Raw genomic sequence first — 27,128 nt, 5'->3', positions numbered from 1 at the left:
TGGGACCGTGAGGAATCCACAGGTAGCTAATGTATCCACCAGAAAAGTCGTTACCGAAGGTAAGTAACTTGTTCTTCTGATGGATACAACTACCTGTGGATTCCTCACCTCATGAATAGAGTCCCAAAGCAGTACCACGCCCGGCGGTGGGTGCCTAAATGGTCAAACCAAGAAATCCTGCAGCACTGACCGTGCAAAATGGCCGTCCCTTCTAACCTCAGAATCTAAACAGTAATGTTTTGCAAAAGTGTGAAGGGACGACCAAGTTGCGGCCTTGCAGATGTCGACCACAGGAACACCTCTGGCTAAGGCCGAAGTGGCCGACTTAGCTCTGGTGGAATGAGCTCTAATGCCCTCAGGAGGATCCTTCTTTGCCAAAGAGTAACATATTTTAATGCAAAGAACAACCCACCTGGATAGTGTTCTCTTGTGGACTGCCTTTCCTCTCCTCTTGCCCACGTATCCAATAAACAGCTGATCCTCCAGCCTGAAATCCTTTGTTCTATCGATAAAGAAGCTCAACGCTCTCTTTGGATCCAGACGGTGCAGTCTTTCTTCCTCTTTGGAAGGATGAGGCGGAGGATAGAACGTGGACAAAGTAATTGCCTGAGCCAAATGGAAGGGTGAAACAACCTTCGGGAGGAAAGCAGCCTTGGTCCTCAACACCACCTTATCCCCATAAAAAGTTGTATAAGGGGGTTTTACTGATAAGGCCTGCAACTCACTCACTCTCCTTGCTGATGTTATAGCTATCAGGAAGACTGTTTTTAAAAACAAATACCTCAAGGGGCAAGAATGCATAGGTTCAAAAGGGGACCCCATAAGGAAAGTCAGGACTAAGGACAAATCCCATTGCGGCATAACGAATGGCTTTGGAGGATATTGATTTAGAAGACCTTTCAAGAATCTGATAACAATAGGGGATTTAAATAAAGATGGTTGGTCTGGAAGACATATGAAGGCTGACAAGGCCGATAAATAACCTTTAATGGTAGCCACTGCACAACCTTTCTGCGCCAGAGATAGAGCAAAAGACAAAACGTCCGATAGATGAGCTTGTAAAGGATCAATCTGCCTCTCTCCACACCACGCAACAAATTTAGACCACCTATTAGCGTAGATAGATTTAGTGGAGTGTCGCCTGGCCGCTAATATAACATCCACTACCTCAGGCGGGAGAGAGAAGGAACTCAGGTTGCCCCGTTCAATCTCCAGGCATGTAGGTGCAGACTCTGGAGGTTGGGGTGTAGAACCTGCCCCTGCGACTGCGAGAGGAGGTCTGCCCTGAAAGGGAGACGGAGCGGCGGGCACGTTGAGAGTTGGAGAAGGTCGGAGTACCACACCCTCCTTGGCCAAACCGGAGCTATTACGATTACTAGAGCCCGGTCTTGGCGAATCTTCCTCAATACTCGAGGAATCAAGGGTATGGGAGGAAACGCGTAAAGCAACTGGCCGCACCAGGTCATTTGAAACGCGTCCCCCAATGCTTCCTGCATCGGATACTGAAGGCTGCAGAACAACGGACAATGCGCGTTCTCTCGAGTGGCGAACAGATCTACCCGAGGAAACCCCCACTTCTGGAAGATTAAACAGACTTGATCTGGATGGAGACGCCACTCGTGGTCTGCCGAGAAGTGGCGACTGAGACTGTCCGCACGCACGTTCAAGACTCCGGCCAGATGGTTTGCTATCAAGCAAATCCGATGGTCCTTTGCCCAGGACCATAGTCGAAGAGCTTCTTTGCAGAGAAGGTACGACCCCACTCCTCCCTGCTTGTTTATGTACCACATCGTGGTAGTATTGTCCGTTAGGACCTGTACCGACTGACCACGAAGGGAAGGGAGGAAGGCCTTGAGAGCCAGACGTACAGCCCGTAACTCTAACAGATTGATGTGAAAAATCTGTTCCTCTGGAGACCAAAGACCTTTGATCTCCAGATCCCCCAGATGAGCTCCCCACCCTAGAGTGGAAGCATCCGTTATGACTGTGGCCACTGGTGGCGACTGCTGGAACGGTTTTCCTTGTGAAAGATTGTTGCTTGCAATCCACCACTTCAAATCCACAGCAGCATCTCTGGAGATCTTGACAGTACCTTCTAGATCCCCTCTGTGTTGAGACCACTGCCTTCGGAGGCACCACTGAAGAGCCCTCATGTGCCAGCGAGCATGCGTGACCAACAGAATGCAGGAGGCAAAAAGACCGAGCAGACGAAGGACCTTGAGGACTGGAACTACCGCTCCATTTCGAAACATTGGAACCAAATCCTGAATATCTTGAATCCGCTGAGGCGGAGGAAAGGCCCGACCCAATGTCGTATCCAGTACTGCCCCTATGAACAGGAGGCGCTGAGAGGGCTCCAGGTGAGATTTGGGCTCGTTCACCGAAAAGCCCAGGTCGAACAACAACTGGGTTGTTGACTGCAGATGACGCAACACAAGCTCCGGGGACTTGGCTTTGATCAACCAATCGTCCAAGTAAGGGAATACTGCTATCCCCTTCCTTCTGAGCTCTGCCGCAACCACCGACATCACCTTCGTGAAGACTCGAGGTGCTGAAGTAAGACCAAACGGAAGGACCGCAAACTGGTAGTGTTGCGATCCCACCACAAACCGGAGATACTTCCTGTGTGACTTGAGTATCGGGATATGAAAGTAAGCATCCTGCAAGTCGACAGACACCATCCAGTCTTCCATGTTCAACGCCAAAAGCACCTGTGCTAGGGTCAGCATCTTGAACTTTTCCTGCTTGAGGAACCAATTCAAGATCCTCAGGTCCAGAATTGGTCTCAAACGACCATCCTTCTTGGGAATCAGGAAATACCTTGAGTAAACTCCTTGACCCCTTTCCTGCTCCGGGACCAACTCCACCGCGCCCTTTAAAAGGAGGACTTCTACCTCCTGTTCTAGCAACAGGAGGTGTTCTTGTGAACAATACGAAGGGCGGGGCGGGATGAGGGGCGGAAACTCCCGAAAGGGAAGGGTGTAGCCTTTTCCCACAACACTGAGAACCCAAGTGTCCGACGTAACAGTCTCCCATTTGGTGAGAAAATGCTGTAATCTTCCCCCTACAGGAGAGGAGTGAGTGGGAAATGGTGGAAGCCTAAGGCTGCTTCCCCTGCTGCACCCCGCCAGAGGATGAGGAAGAGGCAGAGTGCTGCTGAGAGGCTCCCCTGGTGCGGACCCTACCCCTCCCCCTAAAAGATCTATAGGGATGGGAAGAGGCAGGTTGCTGATATCTTCCCCGAAAGGAAGAGGAGGAAGAGCCACGCCCAAATCCACGAAACCTCCTGAAGAATCTGGAAGAGGCCGTGGAAGAAGGAGCTTGGAGTCCCAACGACTTAGCCGTGGCCCTGCTCTCCTTAAAACGTTCCAAGGCCGAATCAGCCTTAGCCCCAAACAGTTTGTCCCCATCAAACGGGAGATCCAACAATGTGGACTGTACATCTGCCGAAAAGCCCGAGTTACGTAGCCAGGCCTGTCTCCTTTCCACCACAGTTGTGCCCATTGCTCTGGCTACCGAGTCGGTGGTATCCAGTCCCGTCTGGATAATTTGGGTCGCAGCAGCCTGGGCATCAGAGACAAGATCCAAAAGACCCTGGGGAAGCTCTGTAAACGAAGAGGAGATGTCATCCATCAGAGCATGAATATACCTCCCCAGGATACAGGTCGCATTAGTGGCTTTTAACGCCAGACTGCAGGACGAAAAAATCTTCTTCGACTGCGCCTCTAGCTTTTTTGAGTCTCTGTCCCCAGGCACCGTCGGGAAAGAACCAGGCGCTGATTTGGACGAACAGGAGGCCTGCACAACCAAGCTCTCCGGCGTAGGGTGCCTAGATAGGAAACCAGGATCAGTTGGAGCCGTCCGATACCTCCTGGCCACGGCTCTGTGAACTGCTGGGGAAGATGCCGGCTTCTTCCACACCTCTAAAACCGGATCCAGCAGAGCGTCATTAAAAGGTAATAGAGGCTCCGCCGCGGCTGAGGCCGGATGCAACACCTCTGTCAAAAGGTTTTGTTTCGCCTCCACCACCGGCAAAGGCAGGTCCAAAAAACTAGCTGCCTTCCGTACCACTGTATGAAAGGAAGCAGCTTCCTCTGTATATTCCCCCGGGGACGAAAGGTCCCACTCAGGGGAAGTGTCCAGCCCACTGGCCGACTCCAGTCCACGCAGCCCATCACCCGAGTCCTCTAGCTCTCCTTCCTCTAGGGCTCGTTGGTACTCCTGCTCCTCTAGTACCCGGAGAGCACGCCTCCTTGAATGCAGTCGTTGCTCAATCCGCGGAGTCGACAACACCTCCGCCGAAGTCGGAGATCGGCGCCGATCTTCTGAAGCCACCGACGCCGCATCCGGCGCCACAGGTAACTTCGGCGCCGACTGAAGAGCAGATGAAACGGATGGACCCACCGGAGTCACAGGCCGAAATCTCGACGTCGACGGGATGGAAATCCCTGGGGCCAATCCCTCCGAAGCCATCGGAGCGGCCACCGGCGCCGACACTGGCGCCGAGCCCACGTTCCCAAACGGGAGAAAGGGCATAAAGGGTGCCGGCCGAAGAGGCGCAGGATCACCCAAAGAAAAGGCCAAAGGCCCAGCCGGAGCACCCCCTGGAGCCATCTGTTGGAAGATGGCATACATCGCATTCAAGAATGCGGAACTATCGGCTCCAGGGGTGGGAAAAGCCGGATACTGGGGTGTCTGACTCGGAGGCGACCCCGACGCCGGCCTCGGCGTCTGCGCCGGAGAAAACACCTGAGGCTCCAATACCTCAATCACCGACGCCTGTCCAGGCGAAGTTGGAGACGTCAGAGAGAGCAACGGCGTCGAAGGATGCGGCGTCACCGTGGGGCTGACCTCCCATGTCCTCCGGCGCCGATCCGGAGACCTGGAACGAGCCTCCCTTGAATGACGCCGAGATTCTCTACGGCGCCGGGAGTCTCGATGACGCCGATGTCTTGGAGAAGACTTTTTCTTGTGATGCTTCTCCTTTGACTTGGCCATAAACAGCTTCGCCTCGCGTTCTTTAATGGCCTTCGGATTCATGTGTTGACACGAATCACAAGTCGAGACGTCGTGGTCGGAGCTCAAACACCAAAGGCAATCGGAATGAGGATCCGTCACCGACATCTTGCCTCCACACTCACGACAAGGCTTAAATCCAGACTTTCTCTGCGACATTATTTCCACAGAGAAAGAGTACGCAGCAAGATATACACTGTAACCGCAAGAGTAACAGTTGCTCCCTCGAAGATAACCGTTTCGAATGCACGGAAAAAAGGGAACTGACGTCCGCACGTCGTCGAGGACCTCTTATTGCCTGTATGACGTCAGACGGCGTCGCGTGCGAGACAGTGACGTCCTCGTCGACGTGCAGAGACTAGTAAGAAGATTTCCGTAGAATGCTGGCGCCATGGGAGTATTCATGAGGTGAGGAATCCACAGGTAGTTGTATCCATCAGAAATGTGGTTTTCTGAAACAATCCGGGATTTATAAAATGCGACAAATCACCTGTCAGGATCTAAAGTTGCAGGGGGTGCTGCTGCCTAATGGTGGACTTTTCATTCGAACAGCCAGGTCTGCAGTTCTTTCCTGAATTGCTGGAGCAATGGGGCGGACCCGAGGTGCAGGGGAAGGTCGTTCCAGGCTTTGGCTGCCAGGTGTGAGAAACCGCACCCTCTGCTGTTGACTCTGCATATCCGCGGAGTGTTTGCGAGGAAGAGGGAGGCAGATCGAAGGAGTCTGGTTGGCTGGTGGAAGGTCATGCATTGATGTATGCTGGTCCTTCATTGTGCAGAGATTTAAATGCGTGGGTCAGCATCTTGAACTGGCATCTCTTCCAGATCGGGAGCCAGTGTAGTTTCTTGAGGTGGAGTGCAATGTGGGTTCATCTGGGGAGCTCGAGCACAAGTCTGTCTGATGAGTTTTGTATTGTTTGTAGTCTCTTCAGGAGCTGCGCAGTGATTTCTACGTATTATGTGTGTTCCTGTTGTCCAACCTGCTGGTGCCTAGGGCTTGTGTGACGGTCTTTCTGGTGTTGACTGGGAGCCACTTGAAGATCTTGCGGAGCATGCGCATGATGTTGAAGCAGGCGGATGTGACAGCATTTACCCGTTTCAGGGAGAGGATAAGGTAACAGCATGAGTGGACGATTTGAGAGCTGGGGGAACTAAGTTTGAGTCTTGGGGACAGCGTCTGTCTCAACATCCTGTGATTCTGGGCAAATCAATTAATCTCCCTGTGCCTGCAGTTCAGCGCCTTGAGACCCTTACGGGTGATTTGCCGCGCTTTACTAATGCTAGATTTATTTTATTTCTTGTAAAGCTTGTTGTCCAGGATGATACTGAGGTTGCGGGCTTGGTCGGTTGGGAGAAAGGCACAGTTTAGTGGGCCATCATGCTTTGTTCCACGGCGAGGTGCTGCTCCCAAAGATTAGGACTTCAGATTTGTCCTTGTTGAGCTTGAGCCGGTTGTCCTTCATCCAATAGGCGACGTTCATCATTCATCTGTGGAAGTTAGCTCTGGTGGTAGAGGGGTTTTCTGAAAGTGGGAGGATGAGCTGGGGGGTTTCAGCTTAGGAGATGATGTTCATTCCGTGTAATCTGACAGTGTTGGCCAGGGGGGTCATGTAAGTTTTGGAGAGGGTGGGGCTGAGGGATGATCCTTGGGGACGGCGCAGATGATCTTCCTGGGTTCTGAGGCAAATACTCTGGGTTCTTCCGGTGAGAAATAAGGTGATCCATTTGATGGCGTTTCTCTGGATTCCAATATGATGGAGTCTGTTGATCAGAATATGGTGGGAGACAGTGTTGAAGGCCGCTGACAGGTGCAGGAGGATGAGGGCTGCTGTTGCACCACGGTCCTGGGGAACTCTGATGTTGTCGGTGGCAGCGATCACAGCAGTCTCAGCGCTGTGGTGGGATCGGAATCCAGATTGAGAGGGGCCTAGGAGGTTGTTCAAGGCATTTGTGAGTTGTTGGTTGATTGCCTTCTTGAGAACTTTTGCTGGAAAAAGGAGTATTGGGATAGGCCGATAGTTATTTAGTTTTGTGGGGTTGGCAGGTGGTTTATTCTGGAGGGGCCTTACTTTGGCGTGTTTCCAGTCCTCAAGGAATGTGGCCAAGATGATGGAGGTGTTCAAGACTTTTTGAGCTCATTGTCAATAAGCCTGCTCCTGAGGTTTAAAATGTGGTGGGGGCTGGTGTCCATGTTGGAGATTGTGGATTGAGTCGTGAGAGAGTCCAGTGGGTGAGCCGGTGTTCGTGGTTTTTATTTGTGGGTGTTAGCAGGTTGAGGAGGTCTTGGGAAGAGAGTCAAAGTTTTTGTAGATGATTGAGATTTTGTTGTGGAAGAAGTTTGCCAAGGTGTTGCACAGTTCCTGGAAGGTAGTGGTGTTGTTCTCACTGGCTACAGGGTTGGAGAACTCCCTCACTATGGCGAAGAGCTCCTTGCTGCGGTTAGATCTGCCTTCTATGTGGTCTGTTAGGGCATTCTTTTTCATTGTTTTCAGGATGTGGTAGTACCGGTTGAGTGCAGTCTTAAAGGAGGAACGGTCTTCTGGCGCTTTGCTGGAGCGCCACTTCCATTCTGGTTGTCGGCAGCTGCGTTAGGTGGATTTCATCTCCTTGGTGAACCAGCTGGCTCTTTTAGCAGGTCCGTTGGATATGGCTGGTTTGAGAGGGTCGATTTTGCAGGTGCATTTGGTGATCCACAGGGAGATTTGTTTGTGGCCTGGTCCAGGTTGGATGATGTATCAGAGAGGTGGGAGTTGAGAGCGTTGTTCCACTGGTCTTCCGATATCTTTTCCCAGTTTCTGCCCCTGGAGCTCGGGGGCATGGTTCCGGTGATGATCGGTCCTGAGATGGTGAAACGGATGCAGTGGTGGTTGGTCCAGGTGTACTTCACTCTATTGCTAGATGAAAAGATGTTGTTGAGCGTGTGTCCTGAGAAGTGGGTGTGGTCGGTGACAAGTTCCTTGAGACCGATGTCTCCTAGGAAGATATATTGCTCTGAGTCTATGGCGGTTGGGACGATGAGGTCAGAAATGGTGTTGCAGAACCTGAAGCGTGGTCCTGGTGGTCTGTAGGCGAGAGAGCCTCTGAAGGTGCTTTTTCCATCTTGTGTGGAGTCTTCCCGTTCCTAAATGCTGAGATGGTGATTTTAGCACTGCAAACCTTTTGTTGATGCCATTTGCAGGAAAACAAACACTTTCTTCTGCAGCACTTTTCCCCCATTTTTCCCCACAAAAAAACATAATGTAGCTATTTTTTGGCTCAGTTCTTGGTCCCCTCCAGGGGAGTCCACAAACCCTGAGTACCTTTAGAATTCCAAGGATGTTGGGAAAAAAGGGATGCAAATTTGGTTCGGACAGCCTATGTGGAAAAAAAGTTACAGATACCTAAGCGTGACCTATCCCAAATAGCCAAAAAAGGCTTAGCACTCATTGGGGTGGGTGGTGTGGATGGTGACCTAGCAGCAAAAGGGTTAATGTGTATGAAAAAACTAAAGTAAAATAAGGGGTACATTTAAAATAGCAGCATAAAAATTATTTTGAAAGTTAAGGAAACATCAGTTACGCCTCTCAGCCAGTGAAATGGTTAGACATTACTCAGGTCCTGATTACAAGAGAGATGTGTGGCAACAGTCTAAAAGATGTAGCTGTACGTTAAGTAAGCATTACACATTGTAATGTTTCGAATCACTGTGATCAGATTTAAAGGGATAAGACTGATGAAGTTTTGCATGCAAAGTTGTCACGTTTGAAAGTCAGTGGTTCGCAAATTCTGCAGATTTGTCTGCTCTTGTAATGAGTGCTAGAGGAGCAAAAGGCATTCTTAAGAGAGTGTCCTGGTGGAAGAGAGGGACCGAGAAGACGAATGCAATGCAAATTATGGGGTATTTACAAACATCTACAAAGCTTTTTTTCATAAAACTTACTCTTGATTGATACAGATGTAAATGGTGCAGAAGTGATTTAAAGTGCATGAAACCCCAACTTTTTGACACAGGGTCTCTGAGCAAAGAGATGACTTCATACGGAATAAGCATGGACGTCATTTAGGGGTCGCAGCTGCAACCCCTGGCTTCTTGTTTGCTACCCCTGGCACTGCCTTTGCGACCCCTGGTATCAGAGGTGGCAAATTCAGTTCCAGGAACGCAGTGGTAGTTCGTCCTTGGGGACGTCAGTTGGAACTCCACTCTCTTTGTTTTCTGACAAATTTTTTTTTCCACTAATATTGAAAAATTGATTATTCACTATTAGTGTAATAAGAATGGAGTTCAATCATCTGGAATATGCATTTCCATGGCAGCCGATGTAAGTAAAAAAATGCTTTTAAATGTAGGTTGTGTGCATGCTTGCGGGTGCGAGTCTGCTTATGTGAGAGGCTGTTTGCAAGTGTGAATTTGTGTGTATGTATAAGTGAAAGTGGTGGCCAAAGGGTGTGTGATGTCCGTTCTGCTCCATTTTGGTGACTTAACATCCATCGGAACAGGTGGTGACAGTTTCAATAGGTCTAGTTTTAATGTGCTAAAGCATGCAAACAGATATGCAACAATTACACTTTTACAAATCTATGGTTACGTGTGTTAACACATTAAAAGCAGGCATGCTGGATTTGCCAATGCTTTAACCTGCTATGTACCTCTAACCCCAGTGGGCTAGATCAGTGGTTCCCAACCTGTGGTCCGCGGACCCCCAGGGGTCCGTGACACATTCCCAGGAGGTCCGCAGGCCTGAGCTGGGAGGAAGACACCTCTCCAGCTGGGGACTTCCAGAAACACGAGCGTGTTTTTCTATTCATTACTTTATTTATGCAGCAGTTTAAAAAGCACTTCAAATTCATCCACCAACTTTCATGCAAAAAATAAAAAGGTCAAGAGAACTCATATGATTAATGTTCCTGCAGGAGAGAGATGGGAGGTTTGACTAGCAGCGCAGAGGGCTGACATGCCTGCTGCAAAGAACGTACATTATGCAAAGAACAATATTTTATGTGCACAGCACAATGGGTTACTGCTTTTGTGACAGATTATTTTGTCACTGTGCATTTCATAAATTACAATCGTAATGTAGCACAGAGAGCTATGAACTGCGGTCAAAGAGCTGCATGCAACCCGCCTGGCAGAAATTAGCAATTTGTGTTAAAAAATGTTTGCTTGCTTAGGCATACATTCTTATTATTAAAGTCAATGCTATCCACAGTGTGATGTTCTGAATCCAGAGTTTGCACATCTCCAAACTAAGCACGCTTACAAAATGCCTACCAGTATAGATGACATGTAAATACTACACTTTGTAGTCCACTGTAAAGCGCTCTGACACCTTACAGTGGTATGAGAGGTGCTATTAAACAAATGAATTACATGTGACAGAGAGGTTATGGAGAGAAGAGAGGCCCTTATGGTTTTACTTCCTTTCCCCACCACATTTATATGTGAAAAAGCTTCTCAGATCTTTTGTACCTAAAAATAGAAACAAATGGCTTGGGAAATGTAGAATCTGACCAGAGGATTCTGCTTCCCTACATAAAACCAAACACTGAAAAGTTAGTCATCGAGATGCAGTATCGACCTTCCCATTAAAATCTTTTGATTTTTGTGTATATTTTCAAAATAAAATAATTATATCTTTAGTAATTTAAGTATTTGTTTGGTGGGTTCTTGTTTGTGTATTTTTTGCAAATTACTGTTTTAATTCTTGAAATTTAAATTGTACAAATTGCTTGGGGGTCCCCGGCTTTCAACAGTGATTTAGTGGGGGTCCTCGGGAGTCAAAAGGTTAGGGGAACCAATGGGCTAGATTGTTGTACAGTTAATGCTCTGCACTGTTTGCTCCTGTAGCAGATGACTAGATGCTGCGGCTTCAGCCTACCCAATGACTGACAAAGAACACTGAGCAGCAGTGTTGCACCTGAAGCCAATCACAGGCACGCTTTTTTTTTTGCTAAACACAACTACTCTCACGTGAGGTTGCAGACAAACGGCCCAATTTGTGTGAATTCAGTGCCATGCAGAGTCGTTTTTGTGACCTTTCAGGAAAATATAGTTCCTTTCCCGTATTAATTTACGGTTGCTCTGCTTCCATTCTCAGGGGTGTTGAAGGCACCCCGATAGTTTCTACCAGCAGCTCCCAAATGCCCATGTAAAGTTGGAGCGGCAGAGAGTCATCTTAAAACACATCCTAAATTCGATTTTAGACGGTCCCCGGGATTTAGTAACTGATGCTCGGTTATGTTTTGCCAGTGACAAAAAGCAACCGTTGGAGAGCTACAAATCACATGTAGCATTAAAGTTTCACAGGGAGTCAATCAGTAAATATATATTTATTCGGATGAAGAATCCATCAAACTTCTTAAACATGAATAGATCAGAAATTAAAAACTCTTAAAAATGCATAATCATGCTTAACTAAAAAATATTTCATAAAACAATGGAACTTAAACAGCTCATTAAATTCTATGTGGAGTTTTCATTCTCCTGCATTATGGTGCAATTTCCTAATTTTCAAGGCACTTTGAATGAAACTGATTACAGTCACAGAGCATGTTTTCGGATGCAAGGTGTGATGCAAACAATAATGGCCTGCACTTGTTAACATTTAAAACTCACAATAATTGTATTAAATAACGTTTCCCAGCAGCGGACCATAATGTGCAGAAAAAAAGGTGGAGTGTGCTTTGTTTGGACGAAGAACAACATTTGGGGAACGAGTGCAGAAACTACATACAGGGCCACTGGAACTATGCGATTGTGCAGCTGCGGCGATTTTTGCATTATTATAGATTTGCTGCATAATCAATCCAATATCTGTTGCATAATCTGCAGATTTTAACAAAAAAAAATTGTTTCTAGCTCAAACAGTTCAGAAGTTACTAAAAATGAAGCAACACCTGTTTCTGCGTAGTAGAAGGCTCTTTGCAAAGCTGGACTGGTCACCTTTCTGTTGCTTACTGCTAAACCTGGGTACTGAACTAGTACTAATGAGGTGCAACGAATGCCAGTGTTAGCAGGTTTAAAAATGACAAAATAATGAAAAAACACTATTACAAAATGTGCTGCATTATGCCGCATACTTGGGCTTTTCTTGCCGTATAATTTGCTCAATGCTGCAGCAAAATTTAGCTCTCTACTGCCGCATAATTTCAGTGGTCCTGACTATTATCTGAAACAGGTCAAGTCTAATCTGTGCTGGGAATTCTTCATAAACAGAAGATAGTGGTCCGATCTGTTATAAATTTAATATGACAAGTCTCAGAGTTGCACACTTCACTCATAAGCCCAGACATGTTCACAATAATTTGTAAACAAATTTTAAACATTTTCTCTAACTGATGCACTAATAGCATCAGGTTTAGTAAATACCTCTGAATCTCCCACCAGATGGAATGTTACCTCTACATACGCGAGAGAGGGATATGTAAACCATTCTCCAGAGGCGTGCAGTCCCTTATCACAGTCTGCTAGAACCTTGTCTGTGGGTCTGCCCATGTGGAAATCCACAACGGGAAAGGGCGAACTTTAGACTGATCCACAACAGAAGGCAACCCCAACTCAGTGTGGCGTACATAATCACAGCAACCATGTCAGACCGCCAGGAGTCCTGGCAGAGTTATTCTCGGCCCTCTGCAAGACTTCAACTCCAGAGTAGCCCCATCACACGGCTTAATAAGTGGCTAAAGACACACACACTTGCTTTTTTTTTTTACATATCTTTTATTGCATTCATAGATAAAACAGAACAAACAAACTTAAATCGAGCTACAAACACGCCATATATTGCGCAGCCCATTCCCGGGCCCTGAAATGAACACCGTGGACTAAGTATCATCGCAAGGTTCCCATCCCCAAAGCACCGGATTCAGCAGTCAAAACAAGATATTCGTACACTGCCAGAGCTCTAACCGTGTGCACAAAGATGTTGACACACACTTGCTCTTATACATTGCCAACATTTGCTGTATTGGTTTGTGGCCCAGGTTTGCTGCAAATCTACATATGGTATCAATAAACCTCAAGAACTGGTGTTGCCTTATGTTATGTAAGTGACCTCAAGCAAGAGATGAGTGAAAGGGAAGGCTTCAGTAAGTGGAAGTCTTTACCTGCCACACTGCTGTCTCAACAATACAGCAGGATAATTTTTTAGGGTCGAGCCTGCTTTGCATGCGCTCGCGCATGCGTATAGCAGGGAGACTCTTTAGTATTTAGAAAAGGGCTCCGAGCCCTGTCAACTTCACGTCAGTGCTTTTTATTGGTTCGTGGGCTTCCCTAATTAAATCGGCTTGCTTTCATTAGTCGAAGGCACGCATAGGTCATGCCTTTTCCGGTGGCTAGCCCTCCTCGAGCGCTGCGACCAAGTACAGAAAACATGCGAGGCTCGCTGTTTTCCATCGGGCTGGTGGACTTTTTTTTTTTAAACTAATTTACGAGCCTGATCTCGCTTGGCAGAAGTCGAGAGCTTTACCTACTTGATTTAACTTTTTCGGGTTACGTGCATAAATGCACTTTTGCCCGATAGGTGAAAAGTCGGGTTAGGAGTTTACAACGCGATCGGCTCTAACACGAGCAAACGCGAGACCCGATGCATTGTAAATGCTTGTATTTATTTATGGGCCAACACATCTTAGTAAATGATTTTGCTACATTAGTATTACAGTCATCATCATTTTACACACATTTGTTAGGTTACTCTTATTTTAGACTGGGACACATAAAATGGAGTATTGTTAGGGGTGTTAGGTTTTACCACCCACCAACCATGCTGCAAATATTGAGAAGGCAGCAGTAGCTTCCAAACCTACGGCAATACCTCAAAAATCACTGACTGTCTTTCGGCATATCTTGGTTACTTTCAGCTAATTAGTCTTTCAAAATACCTTACTATTACCAGAGAAGTTAGGTGAGATTGGAGGAAAACCAGATCGAACTGCAGCTATAGGCATCAATTTATACATCCAAGATAAAATGAAAGAGATTTGGGGCATTAATAATCGTTTTTTTTTTGGGTACTGAGGTCGTTGTTACGCTGCGAGGAGGAAGCGAGCTGTGCGGTCTTAAGCAACCCCGAGCACGGCCTCGTCGGCCGCAGACTGCAGGCCTCCTAACTTGAGCAGGAGGAAGCAAGTGGCAAGGGAAAAGTGTGACGAAAGTGGCCCCAAGCACAACATCGCAGGGTGGCGGAATACAGGACACGGCCTCCTAATTCGGGAGGCCATGGCAGGACATTTTTTCAATGCTGGTAGAGAGTGTGTGAGAGAGAGAGGGAGAGAGAGACAGTTCGGTAAATGTAATTAACTTCCAGCATTATTAGTGCCAGTGTCCGTGACGCCGTTGAGACGCCCCGTGGAAGAGGCCAGGGTGCATGTGCCGCGGCTCACTCTGCCCCCCTGCCTTTTCTCTCTTCTTTGCCCCCCCCTCTGCCGTGCAGAGCTTGTCTTTTACCTATAAGATATTTTCCCTGCCTCAGTGCCCCCCCTCACGTCTCAGAGGTGAGTGGGGTTACGTAGGGTGCGCTGTGGTGGGTGTGGCATAGCGCTGGCACAGCTTCAACTGGTTCACTGGTCGCACTGGAGTTCTATGGGGGAGTTGAGGAGGCAGCAGTGGGTGCTGGGAGGGCTGACTGGCGGTCCAGGTGCGGCTTTTGGGTGCTAGTCTGTGGAGGCAAGCGTGTATTAAGCTTTTGGTGCGGATGACGCTTTAGGACTCCGTGCTTTTGTCTCTCTCGATGATGCAGGAGGCCTGTCGTCCATAGTTAGAAAGGCTTGTGGTTCGATTCGCTAAAATTACGCTGAATCACGCTAAACTCTGCTGAGCGTTGCAGAAAAATCCATTGGAAGCATGCTAACCTGTGTAACGCCGTGGCCTTAAAATTGTTGGCTTGGCCAAATTCATCACACAATTGCCACGAGTTTACCGGATTATATGTCGCTGAGCTGGTGTTGTAATGTGAGGCACTAAGCACTTTAGTTTAGATTATTCCTCTGTGAAGTCAGCTTCATCATTTAGTACAGAGTCTAAATTTACACAATAGGCTACCATTAGGCAGTAGAAGTTCTGGAATTGTGGGATTTCCCCCTCTTTTATGCTTTTGGAGATAAAATTACATTAAAGAAAATTTTATCTGGTCGTCTGACCGGCACCACTGGTTCTACCAATTTACCTAATTCGATTGATAAATTATTACGTTTGAAAAACCCTATATGTAGAAGGAAGCCTCAGCAGTCTTATTTGAAGTCTTCTCCCTCCATATCGAGCTTTCTATCAATGACTGACAAAGACAGAGGAGCAGAAAGAAAGCTGATGATCACCACTGTTATGGTCCAAGCTGCTGGTTCTTCTTTTGACCTACCTCTTTCTCAAAGTAACCCTGTGTTTGTGGGCTAGTCTGGTCAAATCTCTCGCTCAACACTTGTGTGCCACTCAGTGTTGTCCTTTGGGTGAAGTAGAAGGGGGAGGTGGTCCATGGGCATCCAATTTAAGTGGTGGTCAACAGTTTCGTTCTGTGGATATGGGTGTTGTTATTCCCGCCTCTCTTTCGAACAGTTGTTCTGCTCTTGCTCCCGTAAATGTCTTCTTTAAATTCCAGGAGCTAGACAATGTTAGCCCAGGATGGTCCTATGAAAAGCCCCCGTGACTTGGTGTTATACAATCTGTTTGTCTGGGTGAATCCTTCTGGTCCTGGTGGTGAGGAACCTGGTGAGGTGCCTAGCATGCCAGAGGACTACACCTTACCTGACATTGGGGCTGTTAAAGACACGATTCATCAGAGGAAGTCACATTTGAAATCCTCTGTTGCTTTGTGGGGGTGCGAGTTGGATCAGGTGCCTCAGCGTTTGCCCAGCCACCCTCCCCTGCCTCCATTGTACTATAGTACACCCTCATTAAGGCATTCTTTAACTTTGCTGGACCTAATGACCTTATCAAATTAATGGAATAAATTGTGATTCTGTAATGTCACCAGGTTTACAGGAAATTGGGCAGCCGCATAATTGTAAGGGCATAGAGGGGAGCAGGTTCCTTTGAAAATAATGTTCTGCATTTTTAAACTTATTTTTCATTTTATTTTTGCTGGAAAAATTCTGCCTCTAATTCTGAGCATGTGTTAGACGTGCTGTCTTCTACTCTTCTGGGTGTATAACAACTCACTATTTCGGGTGTAGGTCATTTGCAGGGACAAAATGTAAGAGTCGAAATCTCACGTCACCCAAGTTAGTAATGTGGCTAGCGAGGGGCTTAAAGAAATTGGCACTCAGGCAGGCAAGCCTTGAAGGGTTCTTCTTTCTAAATCAACAAATATAGTTTCACGTACTAAATCGGAAGTCAATGTGTACTTACTAAAATAAATATTTCAGGGTTTCAGAAGAATGAACCAAAGGCCAAGCTGTGGGGCAAAGTTTTACCGTTTTTTCTGATCTTTACTAAAAGAGTATCCTCTGCTGGTAGTGCCTGTTACCCTTTGGTTTATTCTGGTTTAGCCACTGCTGCAGTTATTGGGGCCTCTCAGGGAGTGATTGCTGACCTCGGGGCTATAGAGTAAAACACCCAAAGGAGAAAAGAAGTGTGAAAGTGGATGACACGATTATTTTGTCCTCCTTCTCATAAAGAGATTGAGTGTTTTATTAAAGGGGCATGATCATCCGAGGCCATGGGACCAGATGAACTTCTGATTGCTCTCATTAAACATGAGGTGTCTTTACGGGCCTCCTTTTCTGTGTCCCTTATTCTATCATTATTTGTCCGCGATATTAATTTCTTTTGGAAGGGGAGCATTATACTACCTTTATATATAAAAGGTTGCAAGGCCCTCCCTGCTAGCTCTCGACTAATTGTTCTTCTTGATGCAGCAGGCAAATTATTTGCCAAAAGTTTACTTATCCATCTTCAAGATTGGGCATTTGGTAATAATCTTATTCCAGCTGAGCAGATGGGTTTCCGCAAGAATTGTGGCACTCTTGATAACATCACTGCCCTCCAAATGCTATTGGAAATGTACCCTAAGAGTAGGAGTATGCCTTTGTACTCTCTTTTTATTGATTTCTCCACAGCGCTCGGTAGGGTCAATCGGTCGACGCTGTGGAGAAAACTATTTGAGTTCGGGATTCCCGCTCAGCTTCTGAGGTTACTGGTTGCCTTGCATTTTTCAACTTGGACTCAGGATTTGATGGGGAGGAACCAAGTTCTGTCATGGAGGATGATGAGGCAAAACAGACTAAAGCAGGGGTGCCTGCTTGCACTCTCCTTTTTTCTCTTTACATTCTTGATCTGCCTAGCAGAGTTGACTCAGTAAAGGGTGATTCTCCGAAACTTTGTTTTATGTCTGTTGGCTATCTTCTTTTTGCAGATGACGTTATTCTGAAGAATCTAACTCCAAAAAGGCCTTCAGAGACACTTTGGAAAAATATGCAAAGGAGTACTTTTTAAAGATAAATATTATGAAGAGCAAAGTTATGATTTTCAGATAGAAGGGGGCAAGATTGAGGAAAATGTTTAATTGGACACTGAGGAATTCCAAAATGGAAATAGTATAGGCTTACCCATATCTTGGCAATTTGTGTTGTAGTAATTGCCTAGATATTGATCACATAAATCATTGTAAAAGTAAGGTCCTTTTTCAGGCCTCGGCTATCTCTCGATCATATAAAAGTTGTGGCCAGAGGCACTTTGCTCATGTCTTATCCATCTATAAGACGGAAATACCCCATACCTTGAGTTATGCTTGCAAAGTGATGATGTCCAAAGTTAGGCTTCTTTTGAGAAAACTGAGGGGCACATACGGTGATAGGTTGTAATTTAAATTTGATGGCTTCTCCTGCTCTTCATTTGGAAATAGGTCTACCTTCTACATTTGTGCTCTCATTAGCTGTGGCCCTGAGGTGGGGGAATACTATACTGGTGGTGAATTGGGTTCTATACGAGCACTGACTACTGAAATTGTTCAAATTTTGAAAGAAAGAAAGGTATTTTATTCTACTTGTTCTAAAGCTTTTGAAACGTTTGAAATTGTGAAGAGTGGGGATTTTCCTTACCCAAAATCTCTGTTAAAATGTTTGATAAAAACCTCACTGTATACAGTGAGTAGGAATAGGGACATCTCCCGTTGGAGACTATCTGCGAGGAATTATGTCATAATTGGAAGTAGAATGCATAAAAAAAGCACAACCCTATCTGTTATGGAACCTTCTGCATGGCATCTGTAAAATAGTTTGGTTAATCAGCCTAATTCTGTTACCACTGCGTGTCATTACAGGTGCTTGGTAAGTTATTCCAAAGGATCAGATGTATTGCTAGCTTTGCCTCTCTCATGTCCAGGACTTGAGTCATGTAATTTTTGTATGCCCATATTTTCAGTCTGAACGTCATCATCTTCTGAGACCATTTAAAAAAAATACAATATAACATTGGTTGCTGAAGCTGGAATTGGTTTGTTTGCGCCTCCCTCAGAAACGGCTTGGGTGAACATTTTTATAATCTTAAAATGTTTTTAAAAGTGTTTTAATTGTTTTTCCTTCTTTAGATATTGTAGGATTATATTTTGTACCAGAGTGAATTGGTGGAAAATTGCAAATTGTGATAAGTGTATTGTTTGGTTTAAACTGTCTTTACTGCACTTCTTGCACTTTCACACTTTATTTTTTCTATGTAAAAATGGAGAGTACTTACCTGGTATTACTCCAGTACTCTAGTTTGTGATTTGTTCCAATGATTTTCTCTTGTGCATTTGTACTATTATGGCCATTTCACTTTCTATTGGTCTACTGTTTTTAATAACTCCACATGGGTAAAATGCCATGCTAAGCACTTTATGCAGTTTTAAAAAAAAATGTATGTTTAAAAAAAAAGTTGTTTTATTGAATTTTGTGTATAAATTGAAGTAGTATTGTTGTTACATGTATGGATTTTATGTGGACCTCGGTTGAGCTCCAAAACATAAATAACTGAATTGTATTAGTAATCTACAGTTGAGTCTTATGTCTCATTTACCAACATTTATTCTGTTCAACTTTTGCCTAAAATGAGCTGGCAGCAAGCAACAATATGTACACAGTGGTTAAAATGAAAAGTGTGTTTGAGGCACTTGTCCTCATCTGAGGAAGTAGAAGCAGTCACTATTACCCACTCGTTAATTAAGCATGTGAACTTGCAAAGGTCAAAGTGAAGGTAGGCAACTGAGGATATGGTAGGTAATACAAACCAAAGATTTATGCACCAAGACAAACGCTAGGTTATTGCTAAAGAATCATACCCGAGGCAACAAAGCCATTCATCATGTGGTCCATGCAGGGGAAGACAACCCAGACTTGGCTGTCCCACCTTTGCCAGACACCTACACCCTAATCAAGATTCACACAAGTGCATACAGGTCAACCCAGTTTCTGTGAAAACGGCAGTGGGGCACATGTCTGACTATCAAGGGATAGATAAATACTAGGCCTTTCACCTTCTAAGTAGCAGAGGCTCTAAGTCGAGGCTGTATATCTACTAATATTTTGCACCAGCTTTGCGCCACAAATGGCCTCCAGCTGCTTTGCATTATTTAGCGCCAACGGCGCATTTCATGGGTTCATAGTTTTTTATGCAAAACCTAAAATAAAAAAGCAGACAGGGTTTTGCATCAATAAATAATGCTGTTTTAATGCTGGCATCATTGAGGAGAAATTATTTTATTTCTCCAATATTTTCCAACTTTGAATGTGTGAACCAAAGTGGGGAAACTATAAGTCTAAGCATAGTATTGTGAACTGGAAGGGTACAAAACCTATGCTAGATATGATGCACACCTTTGGATTATGGTGTGTGGGTGGTGCCGGCTGCCTAATTGTATAGCTGTGCTGGAGAGAGCAGGACAGTGCCACATCTCTATAGAGATGGCCCTTTCCTGCTCTCTCCCTCTCATGTAATGCAGCCTCTTTGGTTGCTGCTCTGCAATGCAAGACATTTTAGTAAATACACCCCTATATGTAGCTCACAATCTCTGCCCTCACAAAACTATGTGCAAAGACGAAGACTAGCTCTAGTTTGCTGGTGCACTGGCACATTTGGAGGGCATTTTTATTTCATCTGTCCTCAGAACAGTATGTGCATGCTGTAAACTGAAGACTGACTTCTTTGTTCATGAGGGCAAGTCTCAGTTTAATAGTTCCATTGTCTATCAGCCTATTGCAGGTATCCCTGTCCATCAACGTGCTGGATAGGTGGAGTAATAACCCGATTTTCTTGAGGGAAAGTAGAGCCTAAGAAAACAAAAGCAGTGGAGAAACCAAAGTAGAAACCAGTACACGCTATGTGGCAACTGTATTTCCTAGAGGTCTTGGGTTCATATTGAACAGAACAGTCGCTGCACAAAATTGAAGAATGTCTCACAACCACAAATTCCCAAACTATTTGCACATAACGATGCTGTACATGGAAAGTGAAACTCAAATGTTACAAGTGCCAGGTTGTGCACAAGGTTAACATTTTTCAAGACGGTAGGGACATCTAACATTGCTGGTTACAGAACTCTCTGCCTTTCAGCTTCGAGAACAACAAGCCCTCAGGCTGAGGTTGTCCTGGTCTCACGCTAACCTCTAGAAGATTAAAAATTTCAACAGTGCACAACTAGAATTGTTTCTACAGCTTCCGTGTAATTGTTTTTAAAAACGGTGCTTCTCATTGGCAACCAAGTGTGAGCACCAAAGCCCAACCAACCGTAATTCTTCAGCACAAATTAGAGGGAGCATATCTGAATCTAAGGCTTTCACCTATCGCTCCCAGCTGCTCTGAAGTGCCTGAAAACACTAGGCAAACCTATAAACAAATACAAATATTTACATCGAGCAAAATGAAGTATATTTTAGGGTCAGTGGAAAGGTGGTTTCCCTAGGGAATACCAAAACAATCAACAAACCAAGAATGAGATTTTAACCATTTTGAACCGTTCCTTCAGCTCTGTGTGTTGTTGCCGTAATGGAGTAGGACAAAGTAACTATTTCAATATCAAGATGGTATATTTTAGCTTCAAATATATCTGCATAAGCTGTGCACGTCTGCGGGAAGGCTGTTGGAAAAAGAAGTCAATAAAGAACCCTGGCCAACGGAGATGTAGTTACAATTATGTAGATTTAGTCCTCATTCCTTTGACTCCTACATAGCATAATCCCAAGCAGCTGAAAAAGGGCCTAGACAAAGAACCAATCATCATGGTGCTCTAGTATAAACTTTGTCATGTAGCTCTGAAGACTTACCATCTGATGCTGTGACCCAAACATTGTGTTGCAAGGCACCCGACACAGACAGGACAGGGGCAAACCAAGCTGCAATAAAATGATTGCATTATTAGAATCAAATATCCAACAGGCCCTTTACGCAGTTTATTTCAACCTCTGGACATAAAACATGAACATCTGCACGGTTCTTTCATGTGGACTTGGGTTCATGAATAAGCAAACAACATTTTAACGAATACTTTGCTGTCTTCCTGTGTGCTTTTGGGCAACACCTTCGAACGAGATTGAACAAATGAATGAAATGTCAAACACACCTAAATAAAAAATAAAAAAAATTAAAAACTAAAAGCATGTAAAAATAGCTTTCTGTATCAATTCCACTGGTCCGCAGAAAGCAACCTATTTGTTGATCTTTCATTAGCACGATAGACACAGACACACGGAGGTAAAGTTGCAAACAAGAATGAAAATGTCACTTACCCAGTGTACATCTGTTCGTGGCATCAGTCGCAGTAGATTCGCATGTTTTGCAATAGCTCGCCATCTGGTGTTGGGCCGGAGTGTTACAAGTTGTTTTTCTTCGAAGAAGTCTATCGAGTCACGGGACCGAGTGACTCCTCCTTTTGTCTCCATTGTGCATGGGCGTCGACTCCATCTTCGATTGTTTTTCCCCGCAGAGGGTGAGGTAGGAGTTGAATTGTAGTAATAGTGCCCATGCAATGGAGTGACTAAGTATGTACCTATTTAAGGTTGAGATGATACATATACAAATAGTTGAAGGTAACTTCCAAACTGCTACAGGCTCCCGGGGAGGCGGGTGGGCACATGCGAATCTACTGCGACTGATGCCACGAACAGATGTACACTGGGTAAGTGACATTTTCAGTTCGATGGCATCTGTCGCTGTAGATACGCATGTTTTGCATAGACTAGTAAGCAGTTATTTCCCCAAAAGCGGTGGATCAGCCTGTAGGAGTGGAAGTAGTTTGAAATAATGTTCTTAATACGGCTTGACCTACTGTGGCTTGTTGTGCAGATAACACGTCTACACAGTAGTGCTTGGTGAATGTGTGAGGCGTAGACCATGTGGCTGCCTTACATATTTCTTGCATTGGGATGTTTCCTAGAAAGGCCATGGTAGCACCTTTCTTTCTGGTTGAGTGTGCCCTTGGTGTAATGGGCAGCTGTCGTTTAGCTTTAAGGTAGCAGATTTGGATGCATTTAACTATCCATCTGGCTATACCTTGCTTTGATATTGGGTTTCCTGCATGAGGTTTTTGAAATGCAATAAATAGTTGTTTAGTCTTTCTGATGTTCTTTGTTCTGTCAATGTAATACATCAATGCTCTTTTGACATCTAATGTATGTATTGCCCTTTCAGCTACGGTATCTGGCTGTGGAAAGAACACTGGAAGTTCCACTGTTTGATTTAGATGGAACGGTGAAATAACCTTTGGCAAAAATTTAGGATTGGTCCTTAGGACATCCTTATTCTTGTGTAGTTGTATAAAAGGTTCCTGTATTGTAAACGCCTGAATCTCGCTTACTCTTCTTAGGGAAGTAATGGCGATGAGAAATGCCACCTTCCAGGTTAGGAACTGTATTTCGCAGGAGTGCATGGGTTCAAAAGGTGGACCCATAAGTCTAGTTAGGACAACATTTAGGTTCCATGAAGGAACAGGTGGTGTTCTTGGTGGTATAATTCTCCTAAGGCCCTCCATGAATGCTTTAATGACTGGTATCTTATATAGGGAAGTTGAATAGGTAGTCTGCAGGTATGCAGATATTGCTGCAAGGTGTATTTTAAAGGAAGAGAAAGCCAGGTTAGATTTTTGTAAGTGAAGCAAGTAACCCACTACATGTTCTGGAGTTGTGTGTAATGGTTGTATTTGATTAATATGGCAGTAGCAGACAAACCTCTTCCATTTACTTGCATAGCAGTGCCTGGTGGATGGCCTTCTGGCTTGCTTTATGACTTCCATACATTCTTGGGTAAGTTGTAAGTGCCCGAATTCTAGGATTTCAGGCGCCAGATTGCTAGATTCAGCGATGCTGGATCTGGGTGTCTGATCTTTTGGTTGTGTTGTGTCAACAGATCTGGCCTGTTGGGCAATTTGATGCAGGGTACTACTGATAGGTCTAGCAGCGTTGTGTACCAGGGTTGCCTTGCCCAAGTTGGTGCTATTAATATGAGTTTGAGTTTGTTTTGACTGAGTTTGTTTACCAGGTAAGGAAGGAGAGGGAGAGGAGGAAAAGCGTAAACAAATATCCCTGACCAGTTCATCCATAGGGCATTGCCTTGGGACTGTTTGTGTGGGTATCTGGATGCGAAGTTTTGGCATTTTGCGTTCTCCTTTGTCGCAAACAAGTCTATCTGAGGTGTTCCCCAGAGTTTGAAATAAGTGTTCAGAATTTGGGGGTGAATTTCCCATTCGTGGACCTGTTGGTGATCTCGAGAGAGATTGTCTGCGAGTTGATTTTGGATCCCTGGTATAAATTGTGCTATTAGGCGAATTTGGTTATGAATTGTCCAACGCCAAATCTTTTGTGCTAGCAGGCTTAACTGCGTGGAGTGCGTCCCCCCTTGCTTGTTTAGATAATACATTGTTGTCATGTTGTCTGTTTTGACGAGAATGTATTTGTGAACTATTATTGGTTGGAAAGCTTTTAGTGCTTGAAAAACTGCTAGAAGTTCTAGGTGATTTATATGCAGTTTTGTTTGATGTACGTTCCATTGTCCTTGTATGCTGTGTTGATCGAGGTGTGCTCCCCACCCTGTCATGGAAGCATCTGTTGTTATTACGTATTGTGGCACTGGGTCTTGGAAAGGCCGCCCTTTGTTTAAATTTATGTTGTTCCACCACAGAAGCGAGAGGTAAGTTTGGCGGTCTATTAACACCAGATCTAGAAGATGACCCTGTGCTTGAGACCACTGTGATGCTAGGCACTGTTGTAAGGGCCTCATGTGCAGTCTTGCGTTTGGGACAATGGCTATGCATGAAGACATCATGCCTAGGAGTTGTAATACCATCTTTGCTTGTATCCCTTGTGTTGGATACATGCGTTGTATGATGGTGTTGAAATTTTGAATTCTTTGGGGACTTGGAGTGGCTACTCCTTTTGATGTGTCTATTATGGCTCCTAGGTATTGTTGTACCTTGCGCGGCAGAATGTTGGATTTTGTGAAGTTGACGGTGAACCCTAGTTTGAAGAGGGTTTGTATGATATGATTTGTGTGATTTGAGCACTCTATTAACGAATGGGCCTTGATTAGCCAGTCGTCTAGATATGGGAACACATGTATTTGCTGCCTTGTTATGTGTGCAGCGACTACCGCTAGACATTTGGTAAAGACTCTTGGTGCGGTTGTTAATCCGAAAGGCAGTACCTTGAATTGGTAATGTATTCCTTTGAATACAAACCTTAGGTATTTCCTGTGCGATGGGTGTATTGGTATATGGAAATAAGCATCCTTGAGGTCTAAAGTTGCCATGTAGTCGTGTAGTTTTAGCAATGGTAATACTTCTTGTAGTGTGACCATGTGAAAGTGGTATGATTTGATGAAAGTGTTCACTACTCTGAGGTCTAGGATTGGTCTCAGCGTTTTGTCTTTCTTTGGTATCAGAAAGTACAGTGAGTAAACTCCTGTGTTTATTTGTGTGTTTGCCACTAATTCGATTGCATTCTTTTGCAATAGTGCCTGCACTTCTATCTCCAGGAGATTGGAATGATGTTTTGTCAAATGTTGTGCTTTTGGTGGTATGTTTGGAGGGAATTGTAGAAATTCTATGCAATAACCATGTTGGATAATTGCTAGAACCCAAGTGTCTGTAGTGATTTCCTCCCATGCTTTGTAATAATGACTTATTCTTCCCCCCACTGGTGTTGTGTGGAGGGGGTGAGTGACATGTGAGTCACTGTTTAGTAGTAGGGGTTTTGGGGCTCTGAAATCTTCCTCTATTCCTAGGGAATTGCCCTCCTCTATATTGTCCCCGAAAACCTCCTCTATACTGTCCCTGGTAACTGGACGGTGTTGCTTGTGAGGTGCTGGCTTGTGTGCTCTGACCCCGAAACCCCCCTCTAAAGGGTGTTTTACGGAATGTGCTGTAATTCCCTCTGCTCTGCGGGGAGTAGAGTGCGCCCATGGCTTTGGCAGTGTCCGTGTCTTTTTTGAGTTTCTCAATCGCTGTGTCCACTTCTGGACCGAACAGTTCTTTTTCGTTAAAAGGCATATTGAGAACTGCTTGCTGAATCTCTGGTTTAAATCCAGACGTTCGGAGCCATGCATGCCTTCTGATAGTTACAGATGTATTAATTGTCCGTGCAGCTGTATCTGCAGCGTCCATGGAGGAGCGGATCTGGTTGTTGGAAATGGTCTGTCCCTCCTCAACCACTTGTTTTGCCCTATTTTGTAGGTCCTTGGGCAGATGTTCAATGAGATGTTGCATCTCATCCCAATGGGCCCTGTCATAGCGCGCAAGTAGTGCCTGGGAGTTCGCGATGCGCCACTGGTTTGCAGCTTGTGCTGCGACTCTCTTACCAGCTGCATCGAACTTGCGGCTTTCTTTATCTGGGGGTGGTGCATCTCCAGATGTGTGGGAGTTGGCCCTTTTCCTAGCTGCTCCTACAACGACAGAGTCTGGTGGCAGCTGTGTAGTGATGAAAACCGGGTCTGTAGGAGGCGCCTTATACTTTTTTTCCACCCTTGGTGTGATTGCCCTACTTTTGACCGGCTCCTTAAAGATTTATTTTGCGTGCCGGAGCATACCAGGGAGCATAGGCAGGCTTTGGTATGAGCTGTGGGTGGAGGAGAGTGTGTTGAATAAAAAATCATCCTCGACCTGTTCTGAGTGGAGGCTTACATTGTGAAATTGTGCTGCTCTAGCCACCACTTGAGAATACGCGGTGCTGTCCTCTGGTGGAGATGGCTTTGTAGGGTATGCCTCCGGACTGTTATCTGACACTGGGGCGTCGTATAGGTCCCATGCGTCTTGATCTTGGTCACCCTGGCTCATGGTGGTGTGAGCTGGGGAGTGTGATGGAGTTTGTGCTGGTGAGACGTTAATCACGGGCGGAGGAGAGGGTGGTGGGGTAACTCTTTTCACCACTTTTGGTTGTGGTGTCTGTTCAGTTTGGGACTCCAACCTTCTCTTTCTTCTAATAGGGGGAAGGGTGCTTATTTTTCCTGTCCCCTGCTGTATGAAAATACGCTTTTGCATATGGTCCACATCAGTTGATTGTAGCTCTTCCTCAAACCTATGCTTTTGCATTTGGGAGGTTAGCGAGTGCTCTTCTGTATAAGAGCCTGAAGCTGGGTCGGTTGCAGTTTGTTTCGGGACCGAAACTTTGTCTGCGTCCTTTTTCGGCTCCGAGGTGACTTTTTTCTTTTTCGGGGCCGAAACCTGTCGGCGCCGAACTTCTTCGGGGCCGCTGTCTCGGCGTCGAGCCGTGTCTACACCGGCATCTCTGTGTCGATGCTTGTCTCCAGCACTTTCTCGGTCCCGAGAAGGCTGCGTGCCGGTGTCTCGACCGGAGTCGGACGATCTCGGCACTGTTTGGGCCTTTTTCGGTGCCGACGGTCGGTCACCGAATTTATGGGTGGAGCCATGGCCTGGTGGCAGTGGCGTCCCCTGGGCCTTGTAAATCTTCCTATGAGTGGTTTTCGACGTCTTACTCACGGTTTGTGTATCGTCGAATCCTTTGGAGTCTGAGTCTTGGATCGAGAAGGTACCTTCCTCTTCTTGTTCCTCGAACTCTCGGTGGGCTGTCGGCGCGGACGCCATCTGAAGTCTTCTGGCTCGACGGTCTCGGAGTGTTTTTCGGGACCGGAACGCACGACAGGCCTCGCAGGTGTCTTCACTGTGCTCAGGTGACAGGCCCAGGTTGCAGACCAAGTGTTGGTCTGTATAGGGGTATTTATTGTGGCATTT

The 27,128-nt window shown here is 45.6% G+C and overlaps 1 protein-coding gene across 2 annotated transcripts in view; it reads right to left on the bottom strand.

Moving 5' to 3' along the window:
* Nucleotides 1–27,128, bottom strand: part of PDXDC1 (pyridoxal dependent decarboxylase domain containing 1) — a 268,743-nt gene that overhangs the window by 163,044 nt on the left and 78,571 nt on the right. For both annotated transcript variants that reach the window (XM_069210219.1, XM_069210220.1), the window contains exon 7: nt 21,217–21,285. In XM_069210219.1, coding sequence (XP_069066320.1) covers nt 21,217–21,285 — 69 coding nt within the window. The remainder of the gene's footprint in view (nt 1–21,216; nt 21,286–27,128) is intronic.

This window comes from Pleurodeles waltl, chromosome 10 (genome assembly GCF_031143425.1).
Source record: "Pleurodeles waltl isolate 20211129_DDA chromosome 10, aPleWal1.hap1.20221129, whole genome shotgun sequence".
Taxonomy (NCBI): Eukaryota; Metazoa; Chordata; class Amphibia; order Caudata; family Salamandridae; genus Pleurodeles; species Pleurodeles waltl.
Note: the sequence above shows the minus strand (reverse complement) of the source record. Positions and strands in the feature narration are given on the sequence as shown.